At 35.8% G+C, this 19,547-nt stretch overlaps 5 protein-coding genes across 5 annotated transcripts; 1 reads left to right on the forward strand and 4 right to left on the reverse strand.

Moving 5' to 3' along the window:
• Positions 1–146: 146 nt before the first annotated feature.
• On the reverse strand, positions 147–1,957 carry AtWU_10312 (serine--tRNA ligase SES1; the record flags this gene model as incomplete). The annotated part of the gene is made up of 7 exons (XM_035505417.1): positions 147–323; positions 381–749; positions 800–890; positions 946–1,367; positions 1,427–1,588; positions 1,689–1,759; positions 1,825–1,957. The coding sequence occupies 7 exons, from the start codon at positions 1,955–1,957 to the stop codon at positions 147–149; spliced, it is 1,425 nt and encodes a 474-aa protein (XP_035361310.1).
• Positions 1,958–2,506: 549 nt separating this feature from the next.
• Positions 2,507–3,251, reverse strand: rhbA (Rheb family small GTPase rhbA; the record flags this gene model as incomplete). Its single annotated transcript, XM_035505418.1, has 4 exons — positions 2,507–2,746; positions 2,800–2,928; positions 2,986–3,125; positions 3,197–3,251. 4 exons carry the CDS (start codon positions 3,249–3,251, stop codon positions 2,507–2,509), a joined length of 564 nt encoding a protein of 187 aa, XP_035361311.1.
• Positions 3,252–3,849: 598 nt separating this feature from the next.
• Positions 3,850–6,417, reverse strand: AtWU_10314 (WAPL family protein; the record flags this gene model as incomplete). The annotated part of the gene is made up of 5 exons (XM_035505419.1): positions 3,850–4,131; positions 4,184–4,437; positions 4,510–5,625; positions 5,680–6,229; positions 6,415–6,417. The coding sequence occupies 5 exons, from the start codon at positions 6,415–6,417 to the stop codon at positions 3,850–3,852; spliced, it is 2,205 nt and encodes a 734-aa protein (XP_035361312.1).
• Positions 6,418–7,955: 1,538 nt separating this feature from the next.
• On the forward strand, positions 7,956–8,859 carry AtWU_10315 (uracil phosphoribosyltransferase; the record flags this gene model as incomplete). The annotated part of the gene is made up of 4 exons (XM_035505420.1): positions 7,956–8,104; positions 8,175–8,533; positions 8,579–8,750; positions 8,808–8,859. The coding sequence occupies 4 exons, from the start codon at positions 7,956–7,958 to the stop codon at positions 8,857–8,859; spliced, it is 732 nt and encodes a 243-aa protein (XP_035361313.1).
• Positions 8,860–9,062: 203 nt separating this feature from the next.
• Positions 9,063–9,602, reverse strand: AtWU_10316 (transcription elongation factor 1 family protein; the record flags this gene model as incomplete). Its single annotated transcript, XM_035505421.1, has 4 exons — positions 9,063–9,256; positions 9,311–9,449; positions 9,499–9,543; positions 9,600–9,602. The coding sequence occupies 4 exons, from the start codon at positions 9,600–9,602 to the stop codon at positions 9,063–9,065; spliced, it is 381 nt and encodes a 126-aa protein (XP_035361314.1).
• Positions 9,603–19,547: the final 9,945 nt, after the last annotated feature.

Genomic DNA, 19,547 nt, shown 5'->3' on the forward strand with positions numbered 1-19,547 from the left:
CAATAACAGTGGTCTTCTGACCCAGGTGACTGGGATCTCGCTTTTACCGCTTTCGCTTTTTTTTTTCTTGGTTAATCGAGATGCTCACATAACAGTCATTGGCCCGCTAATTGATCTCGTCTAAAGTAACATTTGACTGGCCAGATTCAAACCTGAAGGCCCTCCAGTTTCTTCGCAGTCTCATCTGCACCGCTCACAGCCTTCGTAGTCTGCTTGGCTTTGTTTTTGTTGGAAGTACTATCTTTCGGCAGCTCTTTGGAATATGGGATAAATTCGGGAGCGCCCGGGATATACTTCCTCAGAGGCTCTGGCACAATAATACCCTATCACATTATCAGTATCAACAATCATCAGCAGGTGGGTTCAGAGTCATGACGTACATCATCTGTCTGGTAGTTTTCAAGCACACAACAGAGTGTACGTTCGGTTGCACACAAAGTCGCATTCAAGGCATGGACATAGGACTTCTTCACATCAGTAGCCTTCTTCGTGCCATAGCGAATCTCTAGGGCTCTGGATTGATAATCGGTACAGTTGGAGCAGGATACTAGCTCCTTGTACTCTCCTTGAAATGGAAACCACGCTTCAAGGTCATACTTCTTCGAGGCGGCATTGTTTAATGCCCCCGAAACAATGGCGACAACCTGGTACGGCAGGCCAAGAGACCGGTAGAACTCTTCCGAAGTGGCCATCATTTCGTCAAATGCTTGCCACGAATCTTCCGGTTTCGTGAGAACAAATTGTTCGATCTGGGCTGAGTTAGCATTACAAGCAACATGGGTAACCTAGGGCTTATCACCTTCTCGAACTGGTGGACACGGAAGATTCCCCATGCATCCTTACCATGAGCACCTGCCTCTTTCCGGTAGCAAGTACTATATCCAGCGTACCTGCGTGCTAGTTAGCCCGAGGGAGAAGTTGACTAGACATGCCGGAACCACCAACTTGATTGGGAGATCTTTATCTTGCAGCCATTCTCCGTCATGCAAGGCTGAAAGCGGTTGCTCTGAAGTAGCGATTAGGTACTTGTCGGTGGACTTGTCTTCACTTTCCGTGACTTTGTAGAGCTCCTCGTCGAACTGTTCAAGCTGGGCGGTCTTCGCCATCATGTCCTTGAGCATGAATTGAGGGGGTTGGTTAGGCTTGTAACCTTTACCCCAGAGGAATTCCAAGCCATAGTTTATGAGCGCGAGATTGAGGAAAAGCCCATAACCTGTCAAACAGTAGCCGCGGTGGCCAACCACTTTGACACCACGCTCTGAATCAAACCCATCGAGACGAGTGAGAACCTCATGGTGCGAAAGACAGTTGCGCTTCTCGACCTTCACGTTGTCGGGAGCCCATGTCCTTATTACGGCATTGTCGTCCTAACGGCAGTCCTTTCGGTTAAATAAGTCTCTAGCGTCCGACTGAATATAATACATACTTCATTGTTGCTCACGGGAACAGAATCATGAACAAGGTTGCCAATAGTCCGAATTTTGCCGTCTCTTTGCTTTTCCTTCTGGATAGCCAGTTCCTCGGCTTCCTTCTTGCGCCTCTCGAGGTCGGCTTTCTGTTCCATCAGATCATTTGCGTCTTCCTTGTTCTGTTTCAAGATTATGTCAGTTTCCTGTCAAGCAATAGAGGATACAATAGATGGATTATATAAAAGTATAATTGGACTTATATGTAAAACAAATGCGAACCTTCTTTCTCTTGCCAATTTCTTTTTGGAGTGCATTAAGCTGGGAGTTTATTTGCATAACCTCATACCGTGCTATAAGATATCCGAAATCAGCCGTTTAGAATGTGAGTATCTGTTATAAAGCAGACATAGCATACCACGCCGCGCCTCTTCATATAGGGAGAGGACCTCATCAACGACACTCTCCGGGGCGTAGCGTTTCCGTTGACTCTCTTTGATCTTGTTCGGATCGCCACCGCGATCACTGATGAAGTCTGCCAGATCAAGCATGATGAACGATTTTTTCTTGTACGATACAAAAATCCAGCGTCCCAAGATTCAACTAAGGAGGACAGAATAGCAGCGACAGTTGGCGGGGAGGACAGCTTGTAATAAGTAGGGAAGGAGGGGCTAGAGAACTCGGTTGGTGTATCATCAAATGGAGGGGCAGAAATTTAGGGGCTCGACCAATTAGGTATAGCATACTCCTACTAATGAAACTTAGTCGGCCGCTCTGCACAAACTGCATCTGTCGGCTGTCTCACCCTTCCTTTCTTATGGGACTTGATTCCAAACACAGCTCTCATGCCCTGGGAGATAAACTACTGTGTATGTATTAGATTATGTAACAGACAAAGACAGTACTTGAGAAATCGAGTGCCGAAAGAATCACAGCTGCGCCAGTGAAGAGCTGCAAAAAAACGTATCCCAGAAATACAACAACCTAGGCTAATCAACAGCTATGTTGCCTCTCCGAGAAACTGGAAGTGATATCCAAACGAGGCGTAGCCATTTTCGACCACCTAGGTCAATACCTATCCTGCTACATCATAGGCCTTATCACATTACGGCGCATTTGTTGCCTCCTGCCGGCTGTGATGGGTTTTGCGACTTTTCGATCTCCCCAATCATTAAGTCAAACGCTTTCGCAACATTATAGTCGAGACGAGCACTAGCCTCAGTAAATGCACAATGGAATTCTTCACAAAGCTGCCGGCCTTCATCTAGAGACACCTGGCGTTGCTCAGATTTGAGATCGCTTTTATTTCCGACAAGCACAAGGGGTACATGATCGGCACCCTTATTTCATGTCAGCTTCTAAGGTGGCTGCAAGGACCGAATTGGATACTCACAAGATGGTTCAAAATCTTGTCACGTATGACCCTCACCATGTCGAACGACTGACGTGAAGCCACCGAGTAGACAATAATATACCCATGTATTCCGATGAAATGCTTGGAGTTCAATATACTGTACTCGTCCTATAGCAGTATTAGCCACCCACGGGGCTCTAGGCTCAGGCCAAATTTTCTCCATACCTGACCAGCTGTGTCAACGATTTCAGTGGCATAATCTTGGCCGTTGTATTTGATGATTCGACTGAACGTGTTTTCGATCGTCGGATAGTAGCTTTCTACAAAATGATGTTCAACAAATCGAACTGTAAGAGAAGATTTACCTGGGAAATATTTTAGTAAACATGATGCGATCGAACAAGCAAACGATTGTCAAAGAGATAGGAGGCCATACCCACAGAGCGACTGCCAACAATAGCTATTTTGCGCTGCTTCGGTGCACTAGGCATCTTCTAGAGTACGGAGCGGGAAAGTGGCTATAAAATATAAGGCGATTCTTGCGGAAGTTGGTCAATGAATTAGAGATTTTTGCGCACAAAGATATAGGCTTCTCGAGGTCATTAACAGGTATCTAAGCACGAACCCACGGTTTGTTAGAGGCCTCAGTGGTCAAACTTTGTCAATTGTGTAGCACCCTTATGATAGGGATGGCAATCAGATCACAGATGAGCTCACCCGGAAGTGGCGAATAGGCAATCCAGGAGCGCAAACAAGTCAAACGGCAACTAGAACAGAGCTACGTACCAGAATCGCTATTACGTCAAAACAATATTTATATTTACAACGGGACCTCCACAGCAAACAATCTGGATGGCAATCTAACAGAAGAAGTACAATAAATACTGAAAAACATCCTTTTGACAAAGGAATGTTGTTACTTGTGTTTTTCCAGTCTTCCGTTGCAAGTAGCGATCATCAAAGGATAGGTGGGCAGGCCGCTCATAGCGACCATTGCAAGAACAGGTCTTTATTGTTACAGTTTACATATGGAGTAACTACTGGGCTGGATGAAAATCGAAATTGCATATAGATATCTCGGAGCTTTATTTATAGACGTGCTTTCTGGCGTATCTGATTCAGGACATCCTTCAAGCGCGTTGTTGATCTACCTCCACGTTCTCCCGAACTTTCAAAAAGCTGCGAGTCTTGCTCAACCTTCTGGTGAAACTTTAAGAATTCTTCTGCCGTCGATAAAACTAGTAGAAGACCTTCGCCACGAATTGATTCCCTGATTTGATTCAATGCCTCCTCGTTGAGACACAAGGTAGCCAAGACAATCGAGAGGTATCCAATCACAACATTATAATGCACTTCGGACACAGAGCGCGCCTTATCTGAATTAGCTCAATGTGTCCTCCAATTGAGAATGATATACTCTTACCTGATCAACAAATGCAAGCCCCGCGGAAAAGTGCTCGAGAAGTAACTGGAGTAGTGACGTAGAATCAGAAGCTGGATTAAGAAAAGCAGCTCGTGAGAGCTCGCTTTGTTCCGACAAGTTTATGAGCACACCCAAAGCTAAAATGTTGGCATTCAAAGATCCATGTTCATCCACATTGCGATTCATGGATGCACCAGACAACCCAGTAGTGGCAAGTTCCACAAAATCCGAGACCATGTCAGGAGTAGCAAACTCTTCGCATAGCGAAGGCACATTATTTGTAAGGTTGAGTATCACCCTGGCATATAACATAGGAATCTGCTTACTCCGATCAAACTGACAAAATGGCAGAAATTTACCATGGTTCTCGAAAAGCAGCCGGGAAAAGTTGTGATGATGATACGCTGATGTTCCCGGTAACATCGAGTGAGATTCCAGAATCAAGAATGACAACCTTGATAACTCATAGCTCTCGAGACTTGCTTTGGAGGTTGCATTGTCACATTGTGTTATCAGCAAGTCAACGATTTGTTCCGTTAGCGTCGCGGGCAAAGGTTCAATGTCGTCCCCCTTTTCGAGGAAGATAGAAATGCAGAATTGGATGCACGAAAGTGTCACCAAGCAGGGAGAAAGGCTCGGCGATGGGGACGCATTGAAAAGAACAGAGGAAATCTGAGGTAATGTCTTTTTGAAAGATCTTTGCACGACCTTGGACAGGCTGGTGGTTCCCTCAGTTGCCATATTTATGATGTCTTCGGTCATAGTAAGAAGCTTGTGAGACATTCCCAGGATTGTGGCCCAGAAAGATCTCAGACTTGTGTGAGAGAAAAGACCATTCGAGCAGATTAGTCTAAATGCACACAAAGCCATGGACGTAATGAGAATGTTTTGATCATCCGCGATGCACTTGACAAGCCGTTCATTGAAACCATATTCAGAGAATCGACGCACAAAGGCATGCTCAAGAAGTTTTGTGCATAGCTGTGCGAAGCTACTACATTTCCCAGAGAGAGAGTTATTTGGATCCTCGATGTCTTCAAATATCACCTCAACTGACTCCCGAAACCGTGCGTTATCTCCAGCCTGTCTAAGCTCATGTATGCTACGGACAGGTCTAGATTCGATTTCATCGTCGTCACTAACCAAATTTTGGTTACCATCATTGTTTGTGATGTGTGCCAGACTTGCGTCACCAGGATGTGGCGAGGATGCCGAAGTGTCCCGCTGTTCAAGAGCTGTCAAGCTCAGAGGATTACCCAAGAAAGATCGTTGGCGTGCATAAGTGATCCTAGAGCCCCGTATTCTGGAAAGCATCGGAGTGTCCGCTTTGATGGCCTTTTCAGAGCTATGATCTGTTACTTCATCCGGATTTTCACAGTGGCTTGCGCGAGGGATGTCGGTTTCTTGCAGAGGCCGGGAGTTTTCTGAGTGTATGTTTTCAGCTACAATTGAGTCAGAACCACTCGATCCAGTCTCCTTGGACGGTACTGCTATACCTAGCAAATCAACCAGTCTCTTTCGAGAAGAGACAGTTCTCCTGTCATGCCCAGCTTCCGCCAAAGTCCGGCTGGGGGTGCTACCGTCTGAGATGGGCTGTTCTTCAATGCGAAGCCGTCGTGACACAGACGCAGCTGGGTTGTAAGGGAACTCCGATTCTCTGCGTTCAATATAGGATTCCTTCAGAGGACTGCAATTCCCTTCAATATCATTAGACTTGTAAGCAACATCAGCCGCACGATCATATCTAGGCTCGTAAATATCCGAGGCTGCGTCATCGCTATCGCGTACGTCAATCTGGTCCAGGGCTGGCCGTGACTGCTCCGCATGCATATACCTCCTCTTCTTTCGACTGCGCTCGGATTGGTACAGGCCTCTATTCGGAGGAGTAAAAGGCTCTTGGGCCAGTTGATAGCCTGCAGATCCACTGCGTTTTTTAAACAGTGTCGGGGGCCCAGTTGTAACTTTATCCGCTTGCGATCGTGTGCCAGGGGACGCTTCCGCTGATGAACGGCCAGGCCTCCCCGAAGCTCTTCTGGCCGTATCTTTCTGGGGCATTTAGTAGTACTTCCAATCAACTGCGCATGAGTCTATTATCTCTCAAGCGTAGCGGGGTGCAAGGCGCTTGATAAAGGTTGGTCGCATCCAGATCTGCTTGTAGTGCCAAAAAAAAAAAAAAAAAAATGGAGTGGGCTATGTTTTAAGGGCAGGTGTCAGATCGCGTTGGAACGCACCATATCGTGGACAGTCGAATAGATAGATGACTGGACTACAACATCGCACTATGTACTATCTGGTACTCCGTACAATGCAAGCTTCCGAGGTTGGCTTGACCCACCATATTAATTGGTACTCCGTATTTCACTGAGAATATCTTACTAATATCCGCTGATTCTCTCAATCACGGGACTGACTCAACAGCTTCCAAAAGGTCAAGCTTTTAGATTATAAATGCTCAATGCAATTGTGCACTCGTCCATATGAATTGTGTCCTTTGTTATACAGTCAGAAGTTGTGGAAATGCAGTCCACCGTACTTCTGTGTATTATAACTAAGGTTAAAACTTAGGCCACGATAAATTCTAGCTACTTCGAGTTTGAGCATTCCTATTCCCAATGATCAGACACAATTCAACATTCACTGCATTGGGTCCACCTTAAGTATGTTGGAGGCTTGAGAAGGCGAACGTTGACAATGATGTCATATCGACAGAAGATTTACATATAAGCTTATTCTTATAAAGGCATATTTGCAAAGTTACAAGGCGGTGTCTTACCGTGTTGATAAGGGAAGATTTATAGTCAAGAGGAAAGCTGTTCTAGTGTGGGAAATGGCATTTATAACGTCTAGAGTCAAAGTGCATTGCGTAGACGGTGAAAGGAAAACGGAAAAAAAGCCTTGTGTCTACTTTCCGCGCTTGGTACTCGATAGATATCTACTTAATCCGTCGACTAACTTACGCCTTGCTTACTATTCCACATGTCCGTTGCTTTAAAGTAAGGGTCAAGTGCCGATACCAGGTCATAGCTACCCAGTATACAGCGACGTCGCCGAATTGACCGGATCAGCTATTAAGAGTACCCTCGGGTGCCTGCGTAAAATTCTATTGATTGGGGTTTGGAGTCACAGGGCAAAGTGATCCAAAAGACATAATTTGATAGAAGGATGAACAACCACGAACCACCTACTTAGTTATTGGCTTTAAATGGTTCACGGCGGTCGGGGAAAAGCACTGTTCACGAGTTGGTACCCACTAGGGGTATATGGTACAAAGTGTGAAGAGCATATTTTCATTAGCAATTGTTTCAAGATGTATCAGATTAGGCGGAAACTCAGTCCCGAACTTGAAAGGCGTTTGTTTAATGCCCATACCCAAATCTTGGGCCGAAGTTGATTTTTCAGGCTAGCTTGGGTGCTCTCTCAGAGGATAATGGACGGTTCTAGACTGATTGCATGTGGTTGAATCCACTTCTATGGATAGTTTACCGCAGTACTACCGTGATACTCCGTATTACGATTGACTACGGAGTAGTACTAATAGCCAACTTAAGTAGTCCCACTAACTTATTGTACCAATGAGGAAACGTTTTAGCCTCGCAGATTGTTATCCTGAGCTTTACATGCCTGCATTACTCTCTAAACTCCAACCCAACCCTTCTACCTTGGTAACAGGTTACTTCGCTGCAAATATCTTTCCTTTCCTGTTTCTTCACCACTTTTCGTCTCTTTCATTTGTGGAAGGCAGGGATAAGCTACCATAGCCAAGACGAACGAGATGTCAGAAGCCACTCCCTCCCCCGCGCAAGGCGTTGGCCCCATCTACAGGCCCGATGGCGAAAAGCCCACAGCGACAGTATCTAAAGACATATCGTACGAGAATGTCCACGTTTTACCTCAGTCCCCTCAGCTGATCGCTCTTTTGACGTAAGATGAAGGCCGATTCATAACTTATAGGCTAACACTAGTCAGTATCCTCTGCTGACACCTTTCGTAGCATGATCAGAGATAGAAGGACTAGCCGTGCCGATTTCATCTTCTACTCAAACAGGATCATACGCCTCCTGGTGGAGGAGGGGCTCAATCACCTGCCAGTGGTTGAACAATCGGTCACGACACCTGTAGGTCGCGTCTATCTCGGAGTCCGGTTCGAAGGGAAAATATGCGGCGTTTCCATCATGAGAGCAGGAGAGGCGATGGAGCAGGGTTTGAGAGATTGTTGTCGTTCTGTCCGAATCGGAAAAATTCTTATACAGAGGGACGAGGAAACTTGCAAGCCAAAACTGTTCTATGAAAAGCTCCCTGGTGACATCGCAAATCGATGGGTGCTTCTTCTTGATCCTATGTTTGCAACAGGCAAGTTCTTCGACTCACCGCACTAAACGAACTAACACAAAACAGGGGGCTCTGCAACACTTGCCGTTGAGGTGTTGAAAGCAAAGGGGGTCCCGGAGGACCGCATTTTGTTTCTTAACCTTATCGCAAGCCCTTCAGGCGTTGCAGATTTTGCTGAACGCTTTCCAAAACTCAGAGTAGTGACTGCTTTCATAGATCAAGGCCTAGATGACAAAAAGTGAGTATCTCGGGTCTATAAAACCTACATCTACATTGCTGATCAAGGCCATTCTAGATACATCATACCAGGGCTTGGTGACTTCGGCGACCGCTATTACACGCTGTAGCCATACCAACGAAGATTGTGGCTTCAGAAACCACTATGATATACATACATACATATGTATGAATAAAGTACACGTTTACAGCTTAACGATGTCGCAGCTGGATTCCATTCACAGTATTAGGGTATAGTATCTTCCACTAAGAAGTGTGCCGCAAGTTCAATGTTACTTCATTTGGTACGCTGCGGGATCCTCTAAGTTCAGAGTCAGTATTCATCGGCATATGTATCGTTCCGATCCGCTTCCTCGAACCCAACATCACGAGCGCTGGGGGAAGTAGCGAAATCGTTCGAAGGTCTGACACGAGGATCATTATCCTCGTACTTGGTAGCAGTATCCTTGGCAACCGCGTCACAGGCATCCACCCAGTCCGAGTATACATCAACAGCAGCGGAGAGATCTAAGTATATATCATAAGCAAATGCCACTCACGTAGAAGAGATCATGCACGCACAGTTTATGCCCGTCTGAAATCGCTGACCGCAGACTTTGCAGGACAGGTTCCCTAGGCCAAGTTTCTTGTCTAGTTTTACGACGATGGAGTTTTCGTGATTGCAGAAAAGGCACGCAAATGTCGTAGGCAACGGTTCTCTCTAACTCAGTGTTAGCAACGGTAACGCCGAGGAATCAGAAGGTGGTCACCTTTCTAGGTTGCTGTGGTTGCCTGCTCGACTTCTTCCGCTTACCCTAGATTCATAGAAAGCTTAGAGAAAGGTAGATTGGCAATGTGTAGAGTGGCATACCATGCTTCAGAGTTTCTAGGTGACGCGACCGGCAATTCAAGATGTCCTTTAATACTGTAAGAAATTTGAACCTCTTGGGTTGACAGCTCAACAGCCGATGTGAGTTCAGCAGAGCAATGCACGAAACTGCTGCAAAGTCGGCGGCAAATTTATGTTGTGAAGGCACAAATCTAGTGAAACAAAGCGGTGCGAGCAAGTGACCGGACCGATTTTATCTGAGTGTGCTTCGCAGGCTATGAGGAAGTTTGAGTGCTTCAGTGGAGGACTAGGGATCTTCGGGGAGGGGGGCTAGACAGGTATAGCCTAATCATCCACTACATGCACTCCCCGAGACTGAAGAACACTATTCGGTGCACAAGGTAATGGAAAAGCAACCAGTTGGTTGACTGGTGGTAGATTAGTCATCGACTGGTAGTTAACCTAACTAACATTAAAATAACTATGTAGAGTGAGTGACTAGTCAAATGATTAACTTAGTTCCCGCCCGAATCGGCCAGCCATACAACTTCATACAAAAGATATCTATAACATCTCGGCGATTATGAGTTAGCAATTTCTGAATTAATCAATGGTTCTATTAGGTAGGTAATATATGTATCAGAAAATTATCAAGATTTTTTCTTAATATAGGGTTATATAATGACTAGAGATCCTATATGCTAAGTTAACCTTAATAGTCACTGGAGATGAAACAAATGAAATGAGAACGAGGGGGGGGGGGGGGGGAAAGAAGATCGAAAATATTTATTTTTGTATGATTTATATAGATTCCACAGATCTCTGCTAGTTGAGATACCGTGAACTGAGAATGGCTTTCGTATGGCACGGGTGGTTGACTCGGGCGGAAAGTACACCACCATACGTTACAGAGTATGAATATAACTACACTATGTAGCTGTGTAATGTGATGCATTCGAAGTTGTAACAATTAAATTTCTATATGGATAATAAAAGAGCCCTGGAGAAGAGCCCAGGTCTGAAGAGGTAAAGATATTAGGCAGCATAATGTTAAAATTTGTACTTTACTGAGCCACTTGACTCGAGCATAGACACCTGAGAATTTCGGGGAAAGCCTATACCAGTACAACCAGGCACTTGCAATCTCGAAGCTGTCCAAGTGATGGGAAGATACTCCGTAGAAACGGGGTAGATAAAATCATGTGATGTAAAAGTTTTGTCCAATCATTGTGAACTTTGGGGGGCTTGGTGGAGGCGCAAATATTATGTAACTGGATAGGGCCGACGCCTCGCTTAGCCGACTTTTCTGTGGGATTTCGATTTCTACTCTCATCCCGCGATCGAGCAGCAAGCAGCAAGCAGCGACAATCGATCCGACTCACCTCCACCAGAGCGTGTGGTGTGATATCCTAGTCTGTCTTCAAGCCGCGCAAGATAGACACGAGTCGCAAATATGGCCGTTGGAAAGTATGTGAACGCCCTACTCTGTTATGAATTTAAGTTGCAGCAATTCGACCGTATTGCGCTCTTGCTGATTTCATGGCAGGAACAAGCGCTTGTCGAAGGGCAAGAAGGGTGTTAAGAGGAGAACTGTTGACCCTTTCACCCGGAAAGACGAGTACTCTGTTAAGGTAAGTTGACGATTCGAGAGTTTGTGGATTTTGCTAACAAGAATAGGCTCCCTCTACCTTCCAGACTAGAGAGTATGGCATCGCCCCTCCCCCCATTTCGTCGTCAGGACTTTCAGATATTATTCAGCCTCGTTATAGACATCTTTTCTCGCATTCTCCCTGTGCAAACCAGTCGCTGACGTTCCCTTTGTTGAAGTGTTGGAAAGACTCTGGTGAACCGTACCAGTGGTCTGAAGAACGCGAACGATTCCCTGAAGGGCCGTATCTTCGAAGTCTCTCTTGCCGACTTGCAGAACGACGAGGACCATGCCTTCCGTAAGGTCAAGCTCCGCGTGGATGAGATCCAGGGAAAGAACTGCCTGACCAACTTCCACGGACTGGATTTCACGACCGACAAGCTGCGATCCCTTGTGCGCAAGTGGCAGTCGCTGATTGAAGCCAACGTCACTGTGAAGACGACCGATGACTATCTTCTCCGTCTGTTCGCCATCGCCTTCACGAAGAGACGCCCCAACCAGATCAAGAAGACTACATATGCTCGCTCGTCCCAAATCCGCGCTATCCGCAAGAAGATGACCGAGATCATGCAGCGCGAGGCCGCTAGCTGCTCTCTCGCTCAGCTTACCACCAAGCTCATTCCCGAAGTTATCGGTCGTGAGATTGAGAAGGCTACCCAGGGAATTTACCCCCTGCAGAACGTTCGTTTCCCTCGGTCCTCGTCTATTATTAATTATTTGCGACTCATCTAATGCTCCATTAGGTCCACATCCGCAAGGTCAAGCTTCTCAAGTCTCCCAAGTTCGACCTCGGTGCGCTTCTGAACTTGCATGGCGAGTCTACAACCGATGACAAGGGACACAAGGTTGAGAGAGAGTTCAAGGAACAGGTCCTTGAGAGCGTTTAAGCTCTAGCTATTCGCTGGTCATGGATTCTGGTTGCTCTGCCATCTTGGGTTCACGGTGCCACTGCTCCAAGTATGATAAGTTTATGTCAAAAGTAGTGTCGTTAGCCAACAAATGACAGTATATGCAAGTTGTTCACAACGCCATGCAGCTTCTCAGATAGGCCTTATCACTGGGACGTTTTAATCTTATTCATGGGTAAAGCGGAAGGGTAAACATTCTAGTTTGGTATGTTCAACGTTTGGCTGATATCCTTCCTAGTGGTTGATCACTAAATTGTAGATATTGTGAATTGAAGATACATCTGATTGGCGGTTTCTTTTTGCTATAGGGCTTGTGCGTCCACTATCGGATGACCCCGTACTCGGTATATTTTAGGCTTCCAACTCCGCTTTCCTGTATATCGTGTTATATGAGCATCACACATGTCTTAGTGTAGGGCATGCGGAAGGTCGGCCCAGGCTTAAAGAAGAATAAAGCTTGGCTGTAATGTGTTAGAAGTCCGATGCTACATGGTTATCATTATTTCAGGCAGCTTCTATACCTAAGGCTTTTCCCGCTGCCAAGAAATCGAACTCTCACTGGCCACATTCCTCAGTCCTTTACGGGGTTTTGTATGAACCGCGAGAACCGCTTCTACATGTAAGATCGCTTTTAGGTGCGCTCCGTGGAGGTCTTCTGCCCACCTCCTATGCTATCCGGCAACAGCCTTGAGTAACTGGGCCACATTGGCTCAGATGCACATCCGTTATAAGCTTGGCCCTTGGAGGCGTTCAGGCCTCAGGGTGATAAACTACGGACAAATCTAAGGGCCGTGGCTTCAACGGCACCCTTTCTTTGTCGTCTGTACCCTCATTGCGAATAAAAATTTGGCTATTTGATATGAAGAAACCTGATATCAGTAGGGAAAACGATTACTCCCTTTGTTTGTCGGGATTTCCTTTGTTCATTTATTAATCATTCTTATATCTTGTTGGGTTCCATTCCAGCACCTTGCAGGCCACGCTAGAGATTCTAATCAGCTTATATCTGATTTCTTTGATTATAGCAGTAATCTATTGTCTATCTTTATATTATCAATATATCATAAGAGCAGAAATATTCTAACTTATTTTGGATTTTTGTTTTTATTTAGCTGTAAGAGATGGGGCAGTCAGCTAGCTGTAATCCCAGTGACAGTATGGAGAAATACAATAATATAAGCTAACCTCCCTGAATCTCGATTCAGCGCGCCTTTAGAACACTTCTTATCTTCACATTTTCGTCTTCCTGGATCTAAATTTCAGCACATCTTTAAGTATTTCTTATTTTATTTTCTTATCTTCCTGAATTTTGATTTAGTATACCGTTGAATATTTTTTACCTTTACTTGAAGAGACAAGTTATATTAAGAAATCAATCTATCTATAAGTAATATATTTAATATGAAAGAGAATTTATGTAGAAAGTATGTGATAGAATAGCCAGCTATCAAGACCAGGATCACCAGAATAATGTATTATAGTAGTTAGGAGAATTATAAGATTGTTTTATATTTTATAAATTAATTATAAGATACAGAATTCTTCGTATTAAGCTACTGATTTTTTTCAAATTAATCTATTCTATGGATATAAATTATCTTTAAATAAATCTTCAATCTATAATAATTAGCAATCAAGTTCTTATCTAATTAACTGTTAGAGATTGCTCCTTAATGCCAAGGATACATCATCTATAGAATAAGAAGAAATAGCTGGTATTATGTGATAGGATCTACTTGTCAGGGTAGAAAGCCTGTTGACTAGATAGAGAATCAGCCACTAAATATTATATATTTATATAATAATAATAAAAATAGTCTATATCCACAAAATAGACTGATTCTTAAAAGATTAGTAACTTATTATAAAGGAATTAATATCTTATAAATATCAGAAAAATATAGAATTACTATTAATAATCTTTATAATTTTTATAATTATTATAATATATCATCCTGATAACCTTGACCTTGATAACTAGATTATTTTATATAAATAATATTTTTTACTGGGATAAGCTATCTGGCTTAAATATTAAAGATAATTTTATATATTTCTAATTTAAAATAATAAAAATTAAAAATTTATAAAATATATAATATAGACAGGATTACATGCTATTTTTGTATAATTTCATAAATATTTAATTATATTCATATAAATAGATTTACTATAAAAAATATAAAAAGAATTTTTATATTATTATTTTATCCTGTAGTTATCGTTTCTTTAATCTTTTATAATTAGTTTATTTATTTTTTATTATTATTTATATACTTTTTATTATTTTTATTATTATATATTAATTATTTAATAATTAAATACTTTTTATATTTATTTCTTACTTTATTTATTTCTTACTTTATTTACTTTTAAATTATATATTTTATATTAGATTTTTTAATATATTTTTTTAAAACAGTTTCTAAGAAGAAGATTTGCATGTTATAAAAATAATTTATTAAAATTTAATATTTTTTTTATATATATTATCTCTGTACTGTTAATACTAATTTTAATATTATTAAAAAAGTTTTTTATAATATTAGCTGTTATTATAATACTTATATTTTAATATTATATTACCAGTATTCTAAGAAGAGAAAAATATATCTTATAATAAATATTATTTAATTCTCTTTATTATACTAGATATAATATTAATATTAGCTAGATTAATACAGAAATACTTAATAATATTTATAATTTTACTACTATTCTTAAGTAATAAGTGGAATTAATAAATACAGATTAATAAAATAAAAATATTATATTTAATTATTATATTTAATTATATAAAAAGGGCCCACGCTTGCCAGTTTAATTTTTAAAAAAAATCTAAAAAATTATTCAGATATAAATATCTTATAGATTATTAGAATAAATAGCTAATTAGTAGTATTTTAATAATAAAATATAATAAAATATACTTTATTTTTAATTATCTATTATTAATTCATTAATTTATTAATTTTTTTTCTTGCCAGTACTACCCCTGTGTTAGAGCAGGTCTGCCTGCTCACTGTGATCCAGCAGGTCACGTGAATAATACATAGTCACAAATCATATAGATTAAATAAGATTATATGATCTGCTTCTATATTATATTTTACTGGTCTCTCTGATATTATAAAAGACCAGTAATCAGTTCTAAGTAAAATAATAACTATTTTTTATATTATTCTTAATAATTCTGATTATTTCTTTTATAAAAAAGGCCTGATAAGAAAAATAATAGTTTATATTTAAAATATTATACCAGAGAAAGGCTCACAGGAATCTTTTAATAATTTTATTATAAGATTTTTTTGATTACTAAAACTGCGAGTAATAAATATCTAATACTAGAATTAATAAGATTTCTAAATTATATAAATCCTCTGGGGACAAGGATATTACTATACTAAAATAATAATTATATAAAAATTTGATTAAAAATTATATTTATAGAAACAACTTGCAGATCTAGATAAAATAATAAAAAATATAAAATAATAATAATTTATATTTATAAGACTCTTTTATTGATGTTTTATAATAGAGAAATCAGGAGAAATATAAAAAAATTTATATATATAATAATATTATCAGCTAGATTTATAACAAATAAAAAATATTATAAAAAATAATTAACTATTATATCTATATGGCTCGCATGGAGAACTATTTTATATAAAATATATATTATTTTATTTAAATTTATTTAAATATAATAACTGTCTTTTATCTTTATTTTTTATTATTTTTTAATAAAAATAATATAATAATATAAAAATAATATAATAAAAATATTTATTAATAAATAATTTATTTTAATTTAGTTAAAATATTGTGAATTTCCTCCAATAACTTAATAAATTTATAAATTTATAAAAGAATATAAACTAATATTACTAAAATATAAAATAAAAACCTATTAATTTTTATATAAATTTATATTATATATTTATTAATAGTATATCTAGTTTTTAAAATTATATATAAAAAATTAATAAAAAGATTATCTATATACCTGAGTATTAGAGAAAATTTATAAAAAAAATTTTAAAATATTTTAAAAAACCAGATATATATAACCTCTTTATAGTATATTTATAAATTATTAAAGATTAAATATTAAAATAGTATAAGATATTTATAGTTAGATAGAAAAATATCAAGATATTACTTTGAGAAATTTGCAGTAATTCAGATTATTAATATAAAATTCTAAAAAAATAGATAAAAATCTAAGATAAACTTAAATATAATAGAAAAGAAGTCTTGAATAAATCATTCTATATTTAATATTAAATATTATTAATATTAAAAACTAAAATATATAATAACTTATTATTTAGAAAATATAATATAAATAAGAAATTAAATATCCTAGTTCTGTATACAATAGTAGTACTAAAACTTTGATTATAAAAGAAATTTAATTATATTAATATATAAATAATATTTAACATACTTTAAAAACCTGTAATTATATATATTTTAATAAACTATAATATATAAATAATTTTTATTAGGTAATTATAAATAAAATAATAATTAGATTTATTAAATCAAGCCTCCTGTTATATAAAGATTCTCAATAAATATTATATATTTTTATATGAATAATATAATTTTATAATTAATACCACAGACTGTAAGGACAAGAAAAAATTTAATTAATAATAATTTAATTTTATAAATATATAAGATTTTAATATAATATTAAATATATTTTAGTTACAAAGCCAAAGACCTGATATTGATTTAAGAAAAACTAATATTATTATATAAAAAAGATATATTTCAAAATAACTAATAAAAAAATATTAGTATTGTTATTAAGAAAAAAGCTTATATCTATATAATATAGATTTATATAGATCAAGCATTACTTATATATAAATAATAAAATATAGTAATAAAATAAATATTATAAAAAATATTATATGAAAGCTTTTAGATAAATATAATAATTTTATAAATATTTTCTCTAAAAAATAAATAAGTATTCTAGTATTATATCTTAAATATAATTATATAATTAAATTAAAAGAAGAAAAGTGATCTTTATATTAATTAATTTATAATTTATTAAAATTAAATAACTTATTTTTATATAAATATATTATAATTATATTATAATAAAAATAAATTTATCTCTCTTAAAATCTAGTAAATATATTTATTCATTTTTAAGAAGAATAATAAATTATATCTTTATATAAATTATTAAAGATTAAATATAATTACTACCAAAGATTATTATTCTTTATTACTAATTAATAAAATTATAAATTATCTTAGTAAAATAGAAATCTTTATTAAATTTAATTTATATAATACTTACTATTGCATCTAAATAAAAAAATAGTAAATAAAAAACTGTCTTTTACACTTACTATAATTATTATAAATATATTATTATAAAATTAGATTTAACCAATATACCTGCTATATTCTACAGTTATATAAACTATATATTTAATAATTTATTTAATATCTACTATATTATATATTTTAATAATATTTTTATATATCTAAGAAATTATAAAAAATATCAAGCATATATAAATAATATTAAATTATTTAAAAAATATTAATTAATAATAGAAATTTTTAAATATAAATTTTATACACGAAAAGCATGCTATCTGGAATATAAAGTTAAATTAAAAAGATTTTAATAAAAAATAATTTAATATAATTTAATTTTAATTAGAATCTAAAATTACATGCAAAATCCTAATATTTATAAAATTTATAGATTTTTAGAAATAATTTATTAAAAATTATTTTTATATTATTCTTCCTCTCACAGAACTCACGTGTTAAAGAAAAAAAATTTATATAATAATAAAATACAACTATTAATAATATACATTTCTAGACTAATTCTTAAACTTAATAATTAATATAAAAAACTATTTAAAAATTGAAAAAAGTCTTTTAAAATATATTACTTTTATAATATTTTAATCTAGAACCATAAATTAAGCTAAAAATAAATTTATTGAATTTCATAATTAGCGCGATTATATTATAGCTATAAATAAAAGAAATCTAGTATTTTATTTTATTTTTTTAAAAGAAATAACAGATATAAAGTACAGATATTTCATATATAATTAAGAATTATTTATTATTATAAAATTATATAAGTAATAATATTATTATTTAAAAAAAATAAATTCCTGATAATAATATAATCTAATTATATTAATCTTAGAATCTTTCTAAATCTTATATTTAAAAAGCTAAGTCTCCAGTAGATTTAATAAAGAATATTATTTATAATATTTAATTTCATAATTAAATACTAACTCAGAAAGAAAACTTTTATAAATATATTTAGCCAGTATCTAGATTTTATTTTTTTTATAAAAAAGATAAGATAGAGTTTATTATTATTTATCTTATGAATAAAGCTATTAAAGAACTTAATAATCTAGAAGAATACCAGCAGGAAGTAGCTTAAATAATTATATAGAAAATTTAATAAATATTAAAATATATACTTACAGAAAAGAGTGCCTGCAGATATTTAAAATATATTTATAAATGAAAAAAATATTATTAATAATATAAAAATTTAAGATTTTTTAATATTATAAATCTATATATATATGTTAATTAAATCTAAGACAGTATATTTTAATTTAAAGAATTTTATAATAGATCTATTTTATAAAATATAAGAACAAAAAGCTAAAATTTTTATAAATTAAAAAATAAATAACTTGATTTAGAAAATAAATAGAATAAGTTAATTTAAAAAAATTAAATTTATAATAATCCTGGCTACTTTAATAATAAGATAAAAATATTATAAAGAAATTATAATATATTAGAAGACAGCTATTACTAAGAATAATATATTTTTTAAAAAAATATTTAATATAAATATTAGTAGCATAATATACATATTAAGATAAAAATATATATAAAAATATATAATCTCTATTAAAGAATTTAAGTTTATTATTATATATTATATAATAAATTAAAGTTATTACCACGATTTAGTAAACCTAGAAAAATAATAATTATAAATTTTATTATAAATTTATTTTCAAGTGAATAATAAGAAAAAGTTTATAATATAATATTAATAATAATAAATATTTATCTTAAATTTATATTTTATTCATTATAATAAAAGAATATTACAGCTTTATAATTTATAAAATTAATATATAAGTATACTATATTTATTCTTAAAAATATAAAAACCTAATAACTGACAGGAGAATTATTTTCATAAATAAATATTAAATAATTTTATATCATTATATAAGTATTAAAAAATTATTAATAATATTATTTTTAAATAAATAAATAAACAGAGTGTTAGAACCAGACTTTCAAACATTATTTATAGATTTTTCTAAATTTTCTTTTAGAATAATTATATTTAATAGCTCTTAATAGCCCAGATAATCTATAATAATA

The sequence above is a fragment of the Aspergillus tubingensis genome (assembly GCF_013340325.1).
Source record: "Aspergillus tubingensis WU-2223L DNA, scaffold_12, whole genome shotgun sequence".
Classification (NCBI taxonomy): domain Eukaryota; kingdom Fungi; phylum Ascomycota; class Eurotiomycetes; order Eurotiales; family Aspergillaceae; genus Aspergillus; species Aspergillus tubingensis.